The sequence below is a fragment of the Tetrao urogallus genome, assembly GCF_951394365.1.
Source record: "Tetrao urogallus genome assembly, chromosome: 4".
Classification (NCBI taxonomy): domain Eukaryota; kingdom Metazoa; phylum Chordata; class Aves; order Galliformes; family Phasianidae; genus Tetrao; species Tetrao urogallus.
The window spans coordinates 17,598,055-17,619,751 of NC_136817.1; the positions used below are offsets into that span (position 1 = coordinate 17,598,055).

Genomic DNA, 21,697 nt, shown 5'->3' on the forward strand with positions numbered 1-21,697 from the left:
TTTTAAGGCAATAACTCTGTGTAGGCCCTCTTAAAGAGTAACTGATACGGTTTTTTTTCATCAGTAAGTGTTCTGAAACCATCCCTATCGATGTATAAAGATGTGCTTGTGTATTATTTTAAGAATAGAATATGATTTCGTCAATATTCCTAAAACAATAACGTATTATTTGCTGCATGAACCGTCTTACCACAAAACGGTAAGAGTTGATAAAGAAACTTTTAAGAAAACAAAATCATGTTTGTACGTTGTATTGCAAAAGGGGGAGATAAGAGAAGGATCTTTGGAAAAAAAAAGAGAGGCACAGATATTTTGCGAAAGAAATCCGTTTTGCCTCAAGCCTTTGGCTTCTTACAGAACATCTGTCATATGGCAATTCCTTTCTAAACTTGTTGGGTTTTGCCTGAGCTTAATTCTCTACAGAAATATTTGCTACAGGGCTGTTCTCTTTTTCTCTGTGTAAAATATTTAACAGAAAAACTGTATGGGCCTGTTTGTGTTCAAAATCTTTCTTTCCTAAAGGTTGCTGCTGTCAGCAGCTGCGTGTTTATGTGGTATTGTGAATACTTGCCTGGAGTAGAAATGATTTGCAGCAGATTTTAGCAGATGTTTAATGTCAGTGTTACTTAATTTTTTATAATGATCCAGTAGCACAGTGGCCCAGCATTTTTTTTTCTCCTACATGCTAATGAAGTGGTAGAATAATGTAGAGAGTTGGTTGTTTTAGTGTTTAAAGAAATTGGTTTATTTTTAAGGTTTTTTTTTTTTTTCCTTTAATATGAAGGTACCTGAAGCTTTTACTTTTGTAACAACAAGATGATGTTACTTTTCTTCAGGAGAAGTGAGAAAGATCTTAGAGCTCTCAGCTGAGGTGAAGATAGACGGTATTAACAGGAAAGCCTACCTCTCCATAAATTAAATGGCTTCTTCCAGGAAAACTTAAAATAAAATACCATTTTCTTTCTAGTCAAAATTTTTAAGTTGCACTAAGACTGTTACTTATTCAGATGGTTTTAAAGTTTTCAGATGGATTTCAATGTTATAAAATCGCTGAAAATTCTTGGAATTGCTTAACTGTGTTTTTGAGTGGATTTTGAAAGCAGACGTTTAACTTGATTTGGTGACACTGCTTGGGTATTTCCTTGGGAATTTAGCTGTCTGCTTCTTCATTTGTAGATCAGTTGCTCTCTGGACAAGTACTTGTGACCTCCCTTTGAATACACTGTGCACTTAAAGAGAGTAGGTAGGAGCATCATATATTGGGATACACGATCCTAAAAAGCATGTGTTTGAGTCTTCTGGTACTTGTCTTCACAAAAGATCACAAGAAGTAGAACCAAGACAAAGCATGGATTTATAGTTAAAGGACTGTGAAGCTGAAATTAGTGATGTTGAGGAGCCAGTAGTTGTGCATCGCCTGGAATGAGAATTGGGGATATAATGCAAGAGGAGCAGATGGGTTATGGGATAGACAAGGTGAATGGCTGTCAACAGCGATAGGACTTGTGGGAACTGGGAGCAAAGAGAGGGAGGAGTATTGAGGAATGTTGGCAGCCACTGGAGTGCTGCTCAGTGTGGCTCCTTTCACAGTAGTATACTACCGTGAGGTTTGCTTTTTTTTTTCTTTTCTAAATGGTGACACTTATGGGCACACAGTGCCTTTCCTCCTCTCCCTTATTCTAAAAAACTTGTTGGTGATGAATTACTTTGCGTCCTCTTCTCCTAACTGGTCCATATTGGAAACAAGAGCTCTGGTGTTTCCTCAGAAAATGAGTTGTGAACTGCAGTCGTGTAACCAAAACACCCATATGGTATCAAGTGTTGGAGTGAGAGAGGGACAAAGAACGTGTCCAAGACTAGTTAAAAAGTCTGAAAAATGCTGAGCTGAGCCTTTTGGGCTCTTGGGGGCTTGATGTTTCTTGTTCTGTCATATACTTGAGTGCTTGAGACACTGGAACAGGTTGCCCAGTGAGTTTGTGGATGCTCCCTCCCTGGACATGTTCAAGGCCAGGCTGGATGGGCCTTTGAGCAACCTGGTCAATGGGATATGTCCCTGCCTTTAGCAGAGGGGTAGGAACTTGATGATCCTAAGGGTCTTTTCCAACCCAAACAGTCTATGATGCATTTTTGTTGTTACCTCTCATTTCTCTCAATCACAGTGGTATTGTTGAGTCACAAAGCAAGCCATCTCTTTTGATATTAATGACTTCATGTGAATTAAATGATGCGTGCATCTTTCAAAAGAAAACAACAACAAGAACAGCAAAAAAAAAAGACAAAACAACACCTGAAAATTTTTAAGGGGTTAATGGAGGTTAAACACAAAACACTATGTGGAAGTATAGGCATAGTGTATGTAGTTTGTTTCTCTGTTTTAGTTCTTACTTTCTGCAAAAAGACGGGCTTGTCTATTGCGTTCTGTACACTGCAATACTGGATGAGCTAGGACCCTCTAAGAGCTGAGAGCTCTAGCTGTATTGTCATTTTTTTATTCTGCTTGCCTCTACATTTGTAAACTCTTTACAAAACTCTAACTAGCAAAAAAAAAAGTATATACAAATCCAGAAATCTTCCACAAGAAGAAACTGAGTGGAAACAGCAGATGTGTCAGGTTAGAAGTAGACACTGCTAAAAATAGAGTTGAGGTTTGTTTATCAAGGATGAGGCAAGGCAGTAAAGTGGAATCCTGAATCACTTAACTTTAAGTGTACTAGAGTGAACTGGAGCAGGCTGTGTCAGTGTGGTGTTACTCGGGCTTTGGCTCGACCCTCCTACAGGATGTTTCTTCGAGAAGATTGTATCTGTGATAGCCTCAGAGTTTTGGACCTCTTTCGAAAACTTCATGCAGTTACAGGACTGAGAGCCTCTGGTAACGCAGAGGCCATCCACGAATCTACTTGTGTTCTAAGTGACAGCACAATTCTGTTTTTCCACATGCAAACCAGTGGCTGGAGCGTTTCTTGTTGTAACTTGGAGATGAATGTTAATGTGCTGACATGAAGTAATTCAACTTTTTTTTAATAGCAGATGGCTTAATTCTGCACACATTTATTTATAGATTACAGGATTTATGTTTATGCCAACTGAAGCTTTAGGCACCAAAACAAATGTTGAAATTTCCTAATCGCCTATTGAAAATCATGTTCTTTGCAGCTCCTTATTAAAGGGTGTCTGCTTTTTTTGCCAGTGTTGACATGTGTGCCTTAGCCTGGTTTAACCTATGACTATTGAAAAACTTTATGGATTTTGTTTAAAATAAGCAAAACCTGAAACAAACAAACAAAAAACCCAGAAACTGTGACTGAGAACTGTCAGCAGAGGGCATCGCTGTCACAGGAGTTTTTTGGAGTCAAACCAAGTACAGTCCAATTTAATTTATTTTGCTTTTTTACTCTGAGGTATTGATCTGTTAACGTGTAATAATTATATGATCTTTTTTCACTTAAGAAAGGAATTCTAGGAGAATCTGTTTAAGTCTTGGGTTAAATTTAACATCTTTTTCTGAACTTTTATCAGGTACCTACATGGAGATTAAGTCAGATTTAGGAAGAGCGGCACAGCCAAAGATAACTAAAGCTGTTCTGTATTAATCTTTTGTACGCTGTGGGTGGACAGGGACTTGCAGCAGCTACACAAAGCAAAGTGCTTTTGCTCTGGCAATTTTAAGTAAAATTAGGGAGAAACTTGCTGAAAGCATCTGGTAGTACAGCTTTATAAAGCTTTGTGAACAGAAGGATGATAGGTACAATGCTGAGAGTCACAAATCAGCATTTGATCTTCTGCTTCCCTTTAACAGACTATTCACGGTATTTTTTAAATATTTTTGTAGTTTTCAAAAATAACTAAGACTGCTGGCTTGTCAGAAGACATTGTGTGGAACTGCAAGACCCTGCTGAAGGAGAGAGATGTGGTTCTCAAGCTCATGAATAAATGTGAAGAAATTTCAAATAAACTGACAAAACAAGTAACCAAGATTACTGAAGATGGAGGATGCAAATGGAACATAGAGCAACCCTCCATTCTGAACCAGAGGTATATTTTATTTTATTTATACGTTTCAAGGAGTCTTAGATAATAAGCTGTGTTTGAACTCCAGGATTTTCAGTATTGTTCCCTGTGAAAGTGCAACTGTAAGTCTCTCTCATGAGATCTTGGGGATCTACGCAGTGATGCATGTGCAGTGCTTGAGGGAATGCAATAAATGTTTTCAAGTCCATCAGGAAAGCTGGTGAGGAGGATTGTGAATGCAGCACAATGATGCAGTGATAAAACAGTTCAGTTTTTTTTTTATAAATGTAGAATTTTGAGTGATAGGATCCCAAATTGTTCTGTTTCTCTTTTTGATAAAAAAGTGACAAAACCAAAACCACCACTCTAAAGGGGATCCTTATATATCAAGGATGCCAAAATAATTTTCTTTGGTGTCAAAACAGAAGGGGAATTGGTCATGAACGCTTTGTGGATTGTGTGTTTTTTTTGTTGTTGGTTTCAATATCATCAATAATATTTAATTCATTGTATATTCTAAAAAACACTGATTGTGTAACTGTTTTTAAGTGGTTATCAATCACTGATATAAAAGTAAGAAATTTGTTGTAATATTCATGTATGATTGTTCAACATGTATAAGAAATCCAGCACACTGCTTAGTTCAGAAATGCTTTCTGATATTCAGCTGACTGGTGACATGGAGTTGGAGGTGCATTTTCACTATGCCAGGCGATTTGGAGTGGATTAAAATACAAGCAATGTTAAACATGCTGTACTGTGATAAACATAAGTTTAAAAATGTTTCATAGAGAAATAAACGAAAGACAGCAACATGGTAAAGCTAATATTCTGCTGTTTTCTTTTTTCAAGCTTGGAACTCAAGCCATACCAGAAGATTGGTTTAAACTGGTTAGCACTTCTTCATAAACATGGACTGAATGGTATTTTGGCTGATGAAATGGTAAGTATGAAACTGATTATTTGACAGTTGTTAGAAGTATTGGAGATATCTTAGTTATAATCTGATTTGGACTTGAAAAAAAAAAAAAAAAAAAAGGAAAACATTTGTTTTAGCTAGTACAATTCAAATCACAAACAAATTCTTCAAATGTTTTTCCATCTTTTTCAATATCAGTATCTGCTAAGCTCTTTTTCTCAATTTGAAAGTTCAAGATAAATCGAGATTCATAGGTAGTGATAATTACAAGTCATATGGTCTTCTGATGTAATTAAACCAATTTGTAACACAACAGATAATTATTGAACTATTCATTTTTATAGCTCTGTGCAATTAAACAGAAAATTAACTCTTCTTGACCATGCTGAGCTGTAGTGAGCCCATTTCTTCAACCTTTCTCTGTCAGTTCCCAAATTGATAGGTAACAATACAAAAAAAGCAATGCAAGCACTTCCTGCTTCTCCAGAATTTTAACCATCTATTGTCAATGTACCTCTCATAAGTTTTCTAACAGGATTAAAACCAGGAAATTTTACATATTTGAGGTTTTGAGTGCTAGTTGCTTTTCATCTTGTGACAATGTGAACGAATGGATTGGTTTGCTCCACTAAAACAGAGTTTCTTCCATACTTTTTATGGCAGTAAGCATGACCTCAAGAAAATTTTCTGGTAGCTAAGATTAAACCTTTAAATCCATGGTATAAAAGACAGGTGAGTAAACATTGGCAGAAATGTAAGCCTATTGCAAACAAATGTGATTTCCATATTAAATCCCACTTCAGAAGCAGCTGGAGTCAGTTGTGTGATTGGTTCTTATTGAAAGAAATGATTAGTTTCCAAATGAGCTGTTGTCAGAACCTCAGTTTCTTGAAGCTTTGATGATCTGAACTGAAATGAAAAACTTTGTAAATGAAGTAGGTGAATCACTGATGCTCAAATATTGAGCTGAAAAGGGAATTAACTATGACTGAAAGAATCGTCTTCTGAAAACAATGCTGTTTAACAGAATGATTGTTCTATGCAGATCTGTAGTCTTCAGTTATCACTGATTATGGTGTAATCATCTCAGTAGTATGAAGCTGTTGCATTCTGGAGACTAAATTTTGTTTAAATGGATTTGTATTATTGTAGGGCTTAGGAAAAACAATTCAAGCTATTGCATTTCTGGCCCATATCTACCAAGAAGGTGATAGTGGTCCACATTTGATAGTTGTGCCAGCTTCAACACTGGGTAAGTTGCAAGTATTGAAGTTACTTGACTTTTAAAAAAAGGAAAAGGAGAGAAATTGTGGATGGGCTATTAAAATTAGGATAACAATTTAAAGAAAGAAATCTGTGTTTTCTCACAATGCTTTTCAGCTCCTCAAGGAATTTGAAGTGGAATGCAAAGTGTAGTGCAAGTATGCTTGTTATAAATTAATTAGACCTTACATGGATTTCTTTAATATAGTGTGTGATTCACAAAAAATAAAACTGCTTGACAGTTACAGTTTGAACTTGTTTAGCTAAGTCTGTTATTTACTGAATATTGGCTGAAATTCTGTATCTTCAGGCTGAGCTTAGATACAATTTTTATTGCATTCAAAACATTCAGTGCCTTTTTCCTCCTTGATTCATGCAGTATTTTTAAAGCAGATCAAAATCCTAAAATGATGAGACAAATAGTGTGTTTTAATTTTGTATTTTGATTGTTTAATGAGAGATCAATTAAGAGAGCAAAGAATATAGTGGAATGAAGTACTTTAGCAAGGCTGATGAATTTTAGGATAAGCTAGTCCTTTGGAGTTAAATTGGATTTACTGAAAGACTATGGAAAAGAGAAAGTAGCAATTTTGATTAGGAAGAAAATACTGCTCTTAATTTTTGAAGCCAATACATATCTTACACTTCTAACATATCAAAAAAGGTTTCAGTCAGATCTGTTTGAAAATGCCATTATCAATATGCTTTTAAAACTCAGTTTTTTTTAAGTAACTCAAAAAATGCATATAATTTAAAACCTGAGGTGTGAATGAGGGTGCTTTTATGAAGTGATATGTGGAGACTCAAATTGTAGCAGCAACTTTGGCCAAGCTTTTATTATTCAGTGCTCTAAAGCCTGAAAAGTACAGTCTGCCAACAACTTCTCAGATTTTACTGTTGGAGGATCCCATCATCCTCAGGCTGGGTCAAACCCAGGAATAGGACAGATGGCAATTACCAGAAACCCCTTTCTGCAGTTGTATGTGATGGTTTGAGAATAACACTCATGCACCATGTACAAAGATGTTTGTCTTTGGCCTGGTGATGTTTCTGGTGGCTGTTTTGATGGCTGCACACCTGGAAATTGATCAAGTTATGAAACTTTGCCAATTCCTAGAGGCATTGTGTCTTCTGATGAAATGTTTCTAAATGAAAATAGGTGATAAATGAAGTGATTGCTTTTTGAGGAATTAATTCTTCTGGGGAAGCAATCTGTGAGCATTTAAGCAATGCAGTAGACACTTAAGTTGTTTTAGACCTAGTAGAAACTGATTTCAATCAGAGTTTAAAGCATGAGCTACTTAAGATAGCAGGAGTCATATAGAAAAGGTTTGCTTATGTTAAACTGTTTTTAATTGTTTAAGAAAGCTTCTAAATCCTTTTGAAGGAGGAGGCTTTGGAGTCTGATGGTAACTTAGCTTCCCTAAATGTTAACAATTTTTCAGCATTTGGAAAGCTAATTCTTAACATTTGGGAGAATTTTAAGGTATTTGCTTTAAAGTCGAGCTTTAGTTTTAATGCTGAGGTGGTTTTGGAATTATGTAAGGCATAAGAAGAAATAACTTGGATTTTTTTATTGATATTTTACAGATAACTGGATAAGAGAAGTTAATCTGTGGTGTCCTGAACTGAATGTCCTTTTTTACTATGGTGAGCAATGGCATTTAGAAATTAATCCACTCATACAGTTGGATGCATGTTCAGCCTCAGAAAACTTTAATTGCTCATAGAAGCATTGTTTTTAGATTATTTTTCTCATACAGGAAAACAGCATTAATTATGTGTATATAATCTTGATTTTACTATGTATTTAGATTTTACATGCATATGTAGTTGTACTCATGTTTTTCATTCCATAGGATCCCAGGAAGATAGGAAACATCTCCGGGCTGACATTAGTAACAGAGTTGTAGATTTCAATGTCATTGTAACTACGTAAGTATAGTAATAAAAAAAGCAAAGGAAATCTAGTTACTGTCTACTGACCTCTAGTGATACAACAAAATTTTATCTCTGCCACTTGTATTTCACTAAAAGGCGTTAAGGTTTCTTCATTTTTCCTGTCTTGTTGGCAAGAGTTAAAGCCTATGGAGACTGCTCTTTGCAATATCACTGAATGAGGGAGGTGTGAAGTGTGCTTTGCTAAAGAAATTCATAGAATGAATAGCTAACAAGCAATATTTAGAATGTGATGAGATGGAAAAAGAATTTCATCTTCTCCAATTAATGATAAAAAGGCTTTTATTAATGCTGTAGCAGATAATGTGCATATTTTCTAATAGGTTTGCATGGATTTTCGAAAAGTGGCATGAAGAGCAGTGGCTCATTGAGTAAACTGTAATTATTTGACAATACTAAACTATGTGTATAATCAATGAATATTAAGATGTTATAATTACAAAATAAACAAGAGAGTTTGGCAAAGCAGATAACGATAACAAAAAGAGAAGAGATAGAAAGCTTACCTCTATCCTGGGCTCACTTACAAAACTCCAGCAGAGTGCCTCTCCAGAAGAAATCCTTCCCTACTGGTAGCCAGCTCTTAAATAGGTCTAGGAGGGGTGCAGCCAGGCTCCACCCCTTCCTGCAGCACAGGTGAATTGCCTTCAGCTGTGCTCCTCTGGCTGACTCATGGCTCGCCTCAGGTGATCCATCAGAGGTTCAGGCCATGACTCAGCAGTTCCCATACATATGTTGTGATTGATTATTTCTAGACAGTTTTACTTAAGGTCTCTGCTGTTCTTTTCTGTAGTTCTTAGAATTATACAGAATGTAATTCAGTTGCATGAGCCGTATCTTCATGTTACATTTGCTTTTAGTGTTTCTTCTATGATTTATTTTTCTGACAGGTATAACTGTGCAATTAGCAGCTCAGATGATCGAAGTCTGTTTCGCAAGGTGAAGCTTAACTATGCAATTTTTGATGAAGGTCATATGCTCAAGAACATGAGCTCTGTACGCTACCAGCAGCTAATGAGAATTAATGTAAGACACTTAGTTGGTTGTTTAGTGGAGGGATTGGGGGGGTGACTCCCTGGAGTTTTTTTCTATGTTATCTTTATGGAGAGAAGGAGTTTACATCATGTTTCAGAAACTACAGTATGCAGGTGGACATAAGTTGTGGTGTGGTTTTAGGAGTTTGTCCTGCGTTGTGATCTCTTTCAAGGGGATGAGTTTCCTATGAGATGTAATTGGGTTCTTACAGCATCGGTACAATTAGGATAGTGGTTCAGATTCAGTATTAAGCAGTTTTCCAGTCTTTGCTTGCAGTACAGATAGTAAAATTGCTGTTCTGAAAACTAAAACGATTTCTGCTGGAATATTGTAGTATTTAAGGATGTATTCTGATAGGTCTGTACTAAAAAAGCTAACGTTGAAATAGCTTTTTTTAGAAGTTTGCAGCCTATTCAATGTAATTTTAAAAGATAAATTTGGAATAAGAAGTAATAACAATGAATAAGAAGTAATATGCTTATGATCACTTAAATTATTACAGCTTATTTTTCAATATTTTCCCCAAAAGCATTTTTAGAAAGTTGATGTTTAAGCCATTAAATTGTGGCTTGTAACTGCAGTTGAAAGCCTGTGTGTAAAGTACTCTTTCACCTTAGAAAAAACAAAATACGTAGGCAACAGTTACTGCATTAATTTTAATTAAGGGAAAAAAACAAACAAACAAACAACCCAAAGCACAATACAGACAGGGAGGATTGTCTTACATCTGGGCTAAGCTTCTTGAGTAGTCTTACACTGACCTAAGGTCAGCTTTGCACAGATCCAAAAGCATATTTTTTTTTACTTCCCCCAGTCAACTATTTCGTAAGACTTACGTATGTTTAAAATTTAAATAGTTGTAGTTTAAATCAAGTTCACATCAGTTCTCAGTGGGTGATGTTTCACCTTTCAGTGTTAGTTTTTAACACATTCAACTAGTGTTTCTCACTAGTGTTATTTTTTTTTAATTTGGACAAATAGGCAAAGCATCGCTTACTGCTAACAGGAACCCCAGTTCAGAATAACCTGTTGGAGTTGATGTCTCTCTTGAATTTTGTTATGCCACATATGTTCAGTAGCAGCACAAGTGAGATCCGAAGGATGTTCTCTTCAAAAACAGTGAGTGTTGTATATTCTTTACTTGAAACTAACTTTTTTTACTATGTCACTGCTGCTAACAAGCAAGTGGTACCTTGTAGAAACAGATGGTGAAAATCTAGAAAGTGAGACAGTAAAATAAACTGTTTCAAGTGAACATATACCATAATAGGATGTCTCAGAATGCTGTCCTGTTAGGTCTATCTCTTCTGGTTAAGTCCTCCATCAGCTTAGAAATTTTACAATAGTGGTGTTATTGCTGGAAACTTCACCCTGTAATTGAATTCTTGCAATATTTTCCATAGAAGACTGCTGAAGAACAAAGCACATATGAAAAGGAAAGGATTGCACATGCAAAGCAGATAATAAAACCATTCATCTTGAGAAGAGTAAAAGATGAGGTAATTATTTATTTTTAAAATAATGGTTCCTTGGTATCAGAAAACCTCATAATCTTTGACACTTGTGGAATTTAATGTCAAGTTTCATCAGTGCTGATTTTACACGTTTCTCTAGGAGGAACAAGAATTTTGTTACTGTTCATGTTGAAGTTTGCAAGAACGTGCAAGAATGCTATGGTAGTTTTGAATTTCAATGCTCAGTATTTGTTTAATGAAGCTAGGAATTTCAGCTAGGAAAGATCACTAAAAGATTATCTGGTGCACTAAGTAGACATCAAGTGACTTCATTGTCAATTCTGAAAATTCCACTTGTTTGCATCCACTAGCACATGTCTAAGGCTACTCTACAGGGACTGGACTTGCCTCTAGCAGTGGAGAGAGAGGTCTGCGACCTGTTATCCTGAAGATCATGTATTGCTGGTCATGTGAGATCATAGAATCACCAAGGCTGGAAAAGACCTCCAAGATCATCCAGTCCAACCGTCCACCTATCACCAATATTTTCCACTAAACCATGTCCCCAAGTACAGCATCTAAACATTTCTTGAACACCTTCAGGGTCAGTGGCTCTGCTGCCTCTCTAGGCAGCTTTTTCCAGTGCCTAACCACTCTTTTGGAATAGTATTTTTTCCTAGTGTCCAACCTGAATCTCTCCTGTCTCAGCTTGAGGCCGTTCCCTCTAATCCTGTCACTGGTTACATAAGAGAAGACGCTGACTCCCTCCTTGCCACAACCTCCTTTCAGGTTGTTGTGGAGAGTGATAATGTTCCCCTGAGCCTCCTCCAGACTAAGTAATGGTACTTCACAAAATCACAGAATTGTAGGGGTTGGGAGGGACCTCCAGAGATCATCGAGTCCAACCGCCCTGACAAAGCAGGTTCCCTACACCAGGTCGCACAGGTAGGCATCCAGGCAGGTCTTGAACATCTCCAGAGAAGGAGACTCCACCACCTCCCTGGGCAGCCTGTTCCAGTGCTCCGTCACCCTCACCGTAAAGAAGTTCTTGCACACATTTGTGCGGAACTTCCTATGCTGCAGTTTCCGGCCGTTTCCCCTTGTCCTGTCTCCACTCACCACTGAAAAGAGTCCGTCCTTGCCATTCTGCCCCCCACACCTTAGATACTTATAGACTTGGATCAGGTCCCCTCTCAGTCTTTTCTCAAGGCTGAACAGACCCAGTTCACTCAGCCTTTCTTCATAGGAGAGATGCTCCAGGCCCTTCACCGTCTTTGTGGCCCTCCGCTGGACTCTTTCCAAGAGATCTCTGTCCTTTTTGTACTGGGGAGCCCAGAACTGGACGCAGTACTCCAGATGAGGCCTTACCAGGGCAGAGTAGAGGGGGAGGATCACCTCCCTTGACCTGCTGGCCACGCTCTTTTTAATGCATCCCAGAATGCCATTGGCCCTCTTGGCTACAAGGGCACGCTGCTGGCTCATGGCCAACCTGTCGTCCACCAGGACACCCAGGTCACTCTCCGCAGAGCTCCTTTCCAGCAGGTCATTCCCCAACCTGTACTGGTGCATGCAATTATTCCTCCCCAGATGCAAGACTTTACACTTGCTTTTGTTAAACCTCATCCGGTTTTTTTCTGCTCAGCTCTCCAGCCTATTCAGGCCTCGCTGAATGGCAGCACGGCTTTCAGGCGTGTCAGCCAATCCTCCCAACTTTGTATCATCAGCAAACTTGCTGAGGGTGGCCACTATCCCCTCATCAAGGTCATTGATGAAGATGTTGAACAAGACCGGACCCAGCACAGACCCCTGGGAGACACCACTGGTTACAGGTCTCCAGCCAGACTCTGCACCGCCAACGACAGCCCTCTGTGCTCTGCCAGTCAGCCAGTTCTCAACCCACCTCACTGTCCACTCATCTATCATCTTCCTCAGCTTTGTTATAAGGATGTCATGGGGAACAGTATCAAAAGCCTTGCTGAAATCAAGGTAGACTACATCCACTGCTCTCCCCCCATCCACCCAGCCAGAGACAACATCATAGAAGGCTACCAGGTTGGTCAAGCACGAGCTCCCCCTGGTGAACCCGTGCTGACTACTCCTGATAACCTCCTTTTCTTCCAGTTATCTGGAGATGACATCCAGCACCAGCAGTTCCATCACCTTTCCAGGGACAGAGGTGAGGCTGACTGGCCTATAATTGCCTGGATCTTCCTTCTTGCCCTTTTTGAAGACCGGAGTGACATTGGCTATCCTCCATTCTTCAGGCACCTCCTCTGTCCTCCAAGACCTCTCGAAGATGACAGAAAGCGGTTCAGCAATCACCTCTGCCAGCTCCCTCAGCACCCGTGGATGTATCCCATCAGGTCCCATGGATTTGTGAACATTGGTGTTGCCTAGGCGCCCTCTTCCCTGACCGAAGGGAGGTCTTATTCCCCAGACTCTCTCACTAACCTCCAGGGTCTCGGATTCCCGAGGGGGAGCTTTTTCACTGAAGACAGAAGCAAAGAAAGCATTCAGTATCTCCGCGTTCTCAGCATCCCCCATTACCAGAACACCCCCGTCACTTAGCAGGGGAGCCACATTCTCCTTAGTCTTCCTTTTACTGTTAACATACTTAAAAAAGCCTTTTTTATTATCCTTTATCCCCTTCGCCAGATTTAATTCCAGGCGGGCTTTAGCCTTCCTCGTCGCATCCCTGCAGGCCCTGACAACATTCCTCTATTCTTCCCAAGTAGTCAGACCCTTTTTCCACATTTCATAGGCCTTCTTTCCTTTGAGTTTGCACACGAGCTCCTTGCTCATCCACACAGGTCTCCTGCCACCCTTTCCCGGTTTCTTCCTCACAGGGACGCACTGATCCTGAGCTTGGAAGAAGAGCTGCTTAAATGCTGACCAGCTCTGACAGGCCCCCATACCTTCTAACACCCTAGCCCACGGGATAGCTCCAAGTAGGTCCCGGAAGAGATCGAAGTTGGCTCTCCTAAAGTCCAGGGTAGCAATCCTACTTTTTGCTTTACTTCTTCAACTCAGGATCTTGAACTCCACCATCTCGTGGTCATTACAACCCAAGCTCCCTCCGACCTTTACTTCCCTGACAAGCCCTTCTCTATTAGTGAGAATAAGGTCCAGCAGTACCCCTCTCCTCGTCGATTCCTCAACCACCTGCATCAGGAAGTTGTCATCAGCACACTGCAGGAACTGTCTGGACCATGCATGCCTGGCCACATTGCTTTTCCAGCAAATATCTGGATAATTGAAGTCCCCCATAAGCACCAGCGCCTGGGATCATGACGCTGCTTCCAGCTGTTTGTGGAAGGCCTCATCAACCTCCTTCTCCTGACCAGGGGGCTTGTGCTCCAAGCCCCTCACCAGCTTCATTGCCTTTGTCTGAACGCACTGCAGGACCTCAATGTCTGTCTCATAGTGAGGGGCCCAAAACTGAATGTAGTACTCAGTATCCACCCTCACCGGTGCTGAGTATAGAGGACTGATTTCTTCTCTGCTCTTGCTGTGAATACACTATTTCTGGTGCAAGCCAGGATGCCATTGGTCTTCTTGGCCAATTGGGCACACTGTTGTTTCATTCAGCTGAGTGTTAACCAATACCCCCAGATCTGTTTCCTCTACACAGTCTTCCAGCCACTCTGCCCCAGGCCTTTAGTGTTGCCTGGGGTTGTTGAGGCCAAAGTGCAGGATGTGGCACTTGGTCTTGTTGAACTTCATCCTGTAGGCTTCAATCCAGCCTGCCCAGAGCCCTCTGTAGGGACTTCCTACCCCAGGCGGATCAGCACTTCTGCTCAAGTTGATCTCATTTGCATACTTACTGAGGGTGTGCTCAATCCACTCGTCCTGGTTATCAATAAAGATACTGAACAGGTTAGTCCCCAAAATGGACCCCTGGGTAATATCGCTCATGACCAGTTGCCAGCTGGATTTAACTTCATTCACCACCACTCTCTGGGCTTGGCCTTCAGGCCAGTTCTTTACCTGGCAAAGTGTGTACCTGTCCAAGCCATACCCTACCAGCTTCTCTGGGAAAATACTGTGGGAGACAGTGTCAAAGGCTTTGATGAAATCTATGTACACATCACATCAACACATAGAATCATAGAATCACCAAGGTTGGAAAAGACCTAAAAGATCATCCAGTCCAACCATTCACCTATTACCAATAGCTCCCACTAAACCATGTCCCTCAACACAACATCCAGTCTTTGCTTGAACATCCCCAGGGTCGATGACTCCACCACCTCCCTGGGCAGTCCATTCCAGTGCCTGACCACCCTTTCTGAAAAGTAATACTTCCTAATGTCCAGTTTGAATCTCCCCTGCCGTAGCTTGAAACCATTCCCTCTGGTCCTATCACTAATGACATGAGAGAAGAGGCCGACCCCCAGCTCACTACAGCCTCCATTCAGGAAGTTATAGAGCACAGGAAGTATAGTTATACATCAACAGCCTTTCCTTCAACCACCTGACAAATCACTCAGTCATATAAGGAGATGAGGTTGGTCAAGCAGGACATGTCTTTCATGAACCAATGCTGGCTGGGCCTCATTCCCTGCTTGTCCTACACATGTTGTGTGATCTCCCTTATGATGATCTGCTCCATAACCTTGCCTGGCACCAAGGTCAGGCTGACAGGCCTGTAGTTCCTTAAATTCCCCTTATGACCCTTCTTGTAGATGGGTGTTATGCTGGCAAGACTCCAATCCTCTGGGACTTCTCTGGTTGACCAGCAGTGCTGGTAGATAATGAATTGCCAAGCTGCTTTCCAACTCTGCCAGCTCCCTCAGCACCCTTTGGTGCGTCTCATCTGGCCCCATGAACATGTGGCAGTCCAGATGAAGCACTAGGTCTGTTTCTATCAGAATCGTGGGGAGGTTTGTTCATCCCAGACTTCCAGGTCAGGCTAGAGTACCCCATGGATAACTAGTCTGACTTTTAAAGAGAGATGTAAGGGCGATATTGAGAACTTCAGTCTTTTCTTTTTTTCCCAGTGGACGTGTTCTCTCCTGCATCCACTAGAGGATTGAGATCTCCTTAACCCTCCTCTTACTATTTGTAAAAAAAAAGTTTTTTGTTTTCTCTTAACCCAACACCAAGTTGAGTTCAAGCTGGGCTTCTGTTCTTTCTGTCTCCCTACGCATCCTGACAGCTTCTTTGTACTTTCCTTGAGTTGCCCATCCCTTCTTCCACAGGAGGCAAATTCTCTTTTTCTCCTGGAGCCTCAGGAAAAGCTCCCTGTTCATCCACTCTGGTTGTCTTCCCCACCATCTCATCTTGCACAAGGGGATAACCTGTTCCTGTGCCTTTAAGACTTCCTTCTTCCAGAGTGACCAGCCTTCCTGGACCCCTTTGCCCTTCAGGTCTGAATTCTAAGGGGCCCTCCCTACCGGTGTCCTGAGAAGTTCAAAGTTTGCCCTCCAGAAGTCCAAAGCAGCAGTTTTGCTGCACCCCCTTCCTTCACCAGGAATCAAGAACTCTCCCATTTTGCAGTCACTCTGTCCAAGACAGCTCCTGACCTCCATGTTTCCCACCAGTCTTCTTCTGTGAACACCAGGTCTAGCAGGGCATCTCTCCTGGTAGTCTCTTTTACCAGCTGTGTTAGGATGATGCAGGATGACATTTTACTTTAATTCAAAGTGTTAAAGCAGTAAATGATCATGTATACTTTTTTGCATGTGATGGACTAAAAACAGATTATGTTGCTATCATCCCAATGTTTCTTTTTCAGTTTAAATTCAGAACTTAGCTAAATCCTTCTTTAATGCACGCAGTTCTGAACAGACTGGAAAAACATAATAATTTGAAGAGGGTTTCTGTGTCTTTCTGTGATTCACGTGCACTTAGTAGTCAGTAGGTTCAAAAATAGTTTGCTTTGATTAGCAGGAAAGTGGGTTCCTAGTAGTGTGTTTTATTTTGTTCAGGTGCTGGTTTTCGGTTGGTTGTTTTTTTCTTTGGAAGTGTTCAGATCATGTTATTTTAGGAGATGTGTGATGTGTAATTCAAGACAAGTTCTGAATTTGTAAGTCGAACTACTGACTTGGTTTCAATTAGCAAAGTTGCAGCCAATGGAAGAAGTTGGCATGAAGGGAATGAGTAGAATAACTTAAGAGTAGGCTTGTAAAATAGAACCTGGTACATTTTTATTTTCTCAGGTCCTTAAACAACTACCTCCCAAAAAAGATCACATTGAATTATGTGCCATGTCTGAGAAGCAAGAGCAACTATACTGTGATCTCTTAAACAAGCTGAAGAAAACTATGAAGGGTAACGGTATATGATGGTTTCATTTCCTGTTGCTGTGTTTTTTTTTCCTAAGCTTAGATTTCTGTTGAGTGGAACTACAAAGTTTTAGCTTTGTAAAGATGTTTAATACTCATGAAGTGACTATATCCCTTCTGTGATTTATTTTTAAATAGCGGAAATATTGAATATAAGGAGTTTTCCTTAAAACTAATGTTCTCCTGAGAGATGAAGATGCATCCAGATGTGTGCTGCTTCTGAATATACCTTATTTTTTTGTTGGCAGAGAAAAACTCTGATATGGGAAATGCAATGATGCAACTTAGAAAAATGGCTAATCACCCTCTCTTACATCGTCAGTATTACACAGCTGACAAACTCAAGACAATGTCTAAACTTATGCTCAAGGTAAGGTGATGAGATTCAGCAGCAGTCTCTAATTCCTCAGAATTTTTATTGTAACTTGAATTTACTTTTATTGTCAGTCCTTAGATCAAAAGTGTGTCTTTGTAAATCTTAATTCATTATTGCTGCTTTTTGTTTTTCTGCATCTATCCAGCCAAGTTCTGTGTGTTTTAACACTCTGTCTTCTAGAACCGAGGTTAAATGGAGAGAATAGTTCTGAGATTGCAGTCATCATCTTTTCTATGACCCTTACCCTTTAACACCTCTTCCCCCTAAACCAAAACTTAAAACCATAATACTTAAGAAAATGTCTCAGGAGGAGGGCATCTGGGTTTATTAGTGTTTTCTGAGCAGCAAGGAATCTAGGCGATATAGATGTAAAAACAGGGCACTGATGTATTCAAGTATTGAGGGTTTTTTGGTCGCACATCTGCAGTTAGAGCCTGTGGAGTTGGGGAAAAATTACTGCATCTTTCTAAAGTGCAAACAAAAGAGATCTTGGGACATGCAGGAGGGTGTACTCTGAGAAAGCTGCAGCTGGCTTTGAGTATCTGTAGCTTTGCTAAAAATAAAGCCAGTCAGGGTTGGGGGGAAGGGAAGAAGTCATTCATTTTTACGAAGGATTCTTGTCCCTTTTTTATTCCTTCTCATGCCATCGTACTCTCCAGATGTGGCTTTTCTTTTCCTCTTTCTTCCAGGCATGACATCCCTCTACCCACCCTACATCTTGGGCTGGGCTTCCCATGTCTTCTACCATCTAACCAAGGATTGGATCTCCCTTTTAGGGAGTGTGTCTTCAGGGGAAGAGGTCTGATACAGGGGCAAAAGGTCGTAGGGCTTGATGAGAACTAGGTAATAGCTGTGGAGGTTGAGAATATACTTAGTTTTTGATAGCACAAACTCTTGTAAGAGTTAAATTGTAAAGTGACAATCTTCTATTATAAACCTGGGGTTGCAGATTTCATCTTCTGTTGCTTGCATGAGCCATGCTCTGGCATTTGTCAATGTCTAGTTGTGCTGCTTTTTGTTCTTACAGAAACTGTGGATGTAATTGGTTTTTTATTTCCTTGTCTGTGTATCAAGATTGTATATTGTATTGTTTTCCTTCATTTTTGCTAATAGGAACCCACACATTGTGACGCTAATCCTGACCTTATCTTTGAAGATATGACAGTAATGACAGATTTTGAACTACATTTGCTTTGTAAGCAATATACTCATGTCAGTGACTTCAAGTTAGATATGGATCAGATTTTGGATTCGGGAAAGTTTAGAGTATTGGAACGCCTTCTATCTGACCTTAAAGAGAAGGTTTGTACTACAAATCATTGAAATGTCCTTTGCTGTCTTTATAATGGCTGGCACCAAAAAAAACCTCACCATCTGGTCACAAGCAGCTCTATGTGCTACTCAGTTGCTTTTGTATGGAGTATTACAGTCTGATTTAATGTGTGTGCAGTGCACTGCTTTTAACATGTAGTCCTACTTTTGCACTTTGCTCTATAGGCAATAAGATTACACAGTGAAAGTAAGCTTCCTCATTTTTCAAGTGTTGAATTTTCTAACCCAAGTTAACATGACAATTAGTAGGTAGGTACAGTATCGCTTTCACAGCTCATAACTTTCTTTTGGCCTTTGAATAAGACTATTAATTTGGCTTAATACATGGCTGTTTTAACATGAACATAAGGTGTCATTTTTTGAGTTACAAACTCACACTGGCTTATTGTGCAAATAAGCATGTAGCCAAATATTTCAACAGGGAGCTATGATATGGAAAACAGCTCAAATTTAACAGTTTTTAACATATTTTTATAGGTCTGTCATTCTTGCACTTGACTTGTGATTTCTAGATTGCTTAATTGACCCAAGTACAAAATAACTAAAAAAACTTCTGACTCTAACTAAAGGTGGATTAACACAACAGAAATACTGTACACGTTTTATTAAAAGTCAGTCTGCAGTCTTAGTAATGTCAGCTTCGTTTTTCAGTTTGGAAATCAGGGATTCTAAGTAAAATCACTTTTTAAATGCAAATAATACATTTGTCTAGTTCATCACTTTAACTGAAGTGTTTTAAAACTTTTGTTTTTCTATGTCATTTCCAGGGTGACAGAGTTGTGTTGTTTAGCCAGTTTACAATGGTACTGGATATCTTGGAAGTTTTCCTAAAACATTGGCAACACAGGTATATTAGGTTGGATGGAAAAACACAGATTTCTGACAGGTATGTGACTTCTGTTTGTTTTCTGAAGGCAGTTGAAGAAATGGATTTGCAGTTTGCAGAGAGGATCTGACTTACTAACCTTTGTTTTCTAACATATAGAATTTTGTATTTGCTGGGAATTTACTCTAGTAGCAGTTTAATGTTGAATTTCAGATTGCCTTAACAAGGTTGAGGCTGAAAGGTGAGTTTAGAAGATCAGATTGTCATTAGCATATCCAACTGGAAAACTTTCAACTTTGCTATAAATGATGTTTTGATTTGCTTTTATGTCAGCATGACTTTTGTTAAGGCTCACCTGTAGACACTTCCCGTTTCCTGGAATCTTTTTTCAGATGCTCTTTTCTTCTTTCAATAATCAAGTTATTGGTATGATGTTACTTCCCATTTACAGCTGAAATCTCTACTCTTCTTAACTTTCAAGTGCAATTAGTGCAAGACAATTGTGAACCTAAATTCTTCACTGTCCTGTCACCTGTTTTGCCACAGTCCTCCCACCCCCCTCCACCAGCTTATTCTTTGTATTCCGTGATGATAATCCGAAATTTTATTCCAAACATCACTTCATTCTTTGCTCTGTCTTATCAATCTTTAAGTATGTTCTGGTCACCCCTTAGAATTGTCACACCTTTTCCTTTATGCCTAACATCTGTACTTTTGAGTTGCTTTGCAATCTCCCTGGCCTCTTCCTCAGATCATAATCATAACTTCTATATTCAACTCTGAAGCAAGAGTTTTGTTGTTTTCTAAGACCTGATGCATGTGTTCCTATGTTCCGTAGGATACATCTAATAGATGAGTTCAATACAGATATGGGTATATTTGTGTTCCTCCTGTCAACCAAAGCTGGCGGCTTGGGAATCAATCTGACTTCAGCGAATGTTGTTATTCTTCATGACATCGATTGCAATCCATACAATGATAAGCAAGCAGAAGATCGATGCCATAGAGTAGGTCAAACAAGGTAAGACTTCTTAGTTATGATGCTTCTCTTGGAGGCAAACAGTTTGATTTAAAGATTCCATTTTAATCAGATTTCTCTAAGCCGTCTCTGGATTGCTTGGAATAGTTGCAGTTGTCTTACAATTGCATGGTTGTAGGTGGAACTAACCTTAATTACTTTCTACTCTAATTTTTCATTTTTCCACAGTTCACATCAGTTCTTAGCACCAGAAATTTATATGAAGACTGGTCGCAAGTCATTGGAACTGGCTGAAAAAGCTGGTTGTTTTCTTCCAAACACTTCTAAGCTTTAAAATGCCACAGTGCCTTGAAGAAAGGATCAGTTTTCTGCTCTGTATTCTTCACTAAGGAATAAGTTGTGAGCCATAGAATGTGTTTAGTAAATGGTATTTTGCCTGTAGTATCAGATTGAGAAATATTCAGTTGTTTCTATGAACATGAGTTTTTTGAGACCATACAGACCCTTGTGCTGGCTGAGGAGAAAACAAGTTTTCTGTCAGTATGGAGCATAACTGGTCCAAAGAGGGAAACTGTCTGCTTTAGTATTGTTGTAAACTACTGCCATTCAAACAAAGGCATAAGTCCTTTCCTTTTACACTGATCCAAAGAAACTGTAAAGATGTATTTATCCTATTTTGTGCTTTTCAGAGAAGTAAAAGTCATAAAGCTGATCAGTAAAGGGACTATTGAAGAATCCATGCTCAAAATGAATCAGCAGAAATTGAAGTTAGAACAAGATATGACTGCAGCAGATTTGGGTAAGTCTCTTGCCAGAAATGATTTCACCTTACATGAGTTAAGGAGATCACTGCAATATATTATTCCAAAAAACTGCACTCGTAATTAAGATGAGACAATTTTTAGTTCGACTTTAAACTAGAAAAATATATTGTGCCAGTTTACTTTTCAGCTTGACAGGAAGTGTCCCTTGAATCTAACACGCAGACCAAATGCTTGCAAGTAGAGGATTGTGTACAGTTTTGAGATTCTAGACTTTTGTCAGTTTATGTACAATACTTATTGCTCTACTAATGTATGTTTTGATTCTTCAGGAGAAGAAGGGGCCATTCCAGCAGATATAGCCACGCTATTGAAAGCCTCATTAGGTCTCTAAATTGTAAATATGTGGAATTTAAGGAAGAAATGAAATGCCATACCCCCGAGGACTCTTATGTTATTGATGACCATGAGTTTTCTGAAGTTTTATAACTTTTTGTA

The 21,697-nt window shown here is 39.4% G+C and overlaps 1 protein-coding gene across 1 annotated transcript in view; it reads left to right on the forward strand.

Annotated features, from left to right (window-relative positions):
* Positions 1-21,593, forward strand: part of SMARCAD1 (SNF2 related chromatin remodeling ATPase with DExD box 1) — a gene marked incomplete at both ends in the record, with an annotated part of 44,132 nt that extends 22,539 nt beyond the window's left edge. The window contains 15 exons of the mRNA XM_079534405.1: positions 3,830-4,032; positions 4,861-4,951; positions 6,080-6,179; positions 7,781-7,840; positions 8,050-8,125; positions 9,040-9,175; positions 10,166-10,303; positions 10,588-10,683; positions 16,800-16,917; positions 17,174-17,295; positions 18,415-18,603; positions 19,401-19,519; positions 20,298-20,480; positions 21,128-21,237; positions 21,532-21,593. Of these exons, the coding sequence (XP_079390531.1) occupies positions 3,830-4,032; positions 4,861-4,951; positions 6,080-6,179; positions 7,781-7,840; positions 8,050-8,125; positions 9,040-9,175; positions 10,166-10,303; positions 10,588-10,683; positions 16,800-16,917; positions 17,174-17,295; positions 18,415-18,603; positions 19,401-19,519; positions 20,298-20,480; positions 21,128-21,237; positions 21,532-21,593 (1,803 nt within the window). The remainder of the gene's footprint in view (positions 1-3,829; positions 4,033-4,860; positions 4,952-6,079; positions 6,180-7,780; positions 7,841-8,049; positions 8,126-9,039; positions 9,176-10,165; positions 10,304-10,587; positions 10,684-16,799; positions 16,918-17,173; positions 17,296-18,414; positions 18,604-19,400; positions 19,520-20,297; positions 20,481-21,127; positions 21,238-21,531) is intronic.
* Positions 21,594-21,697: the final 104 nt, after the last annotated feature.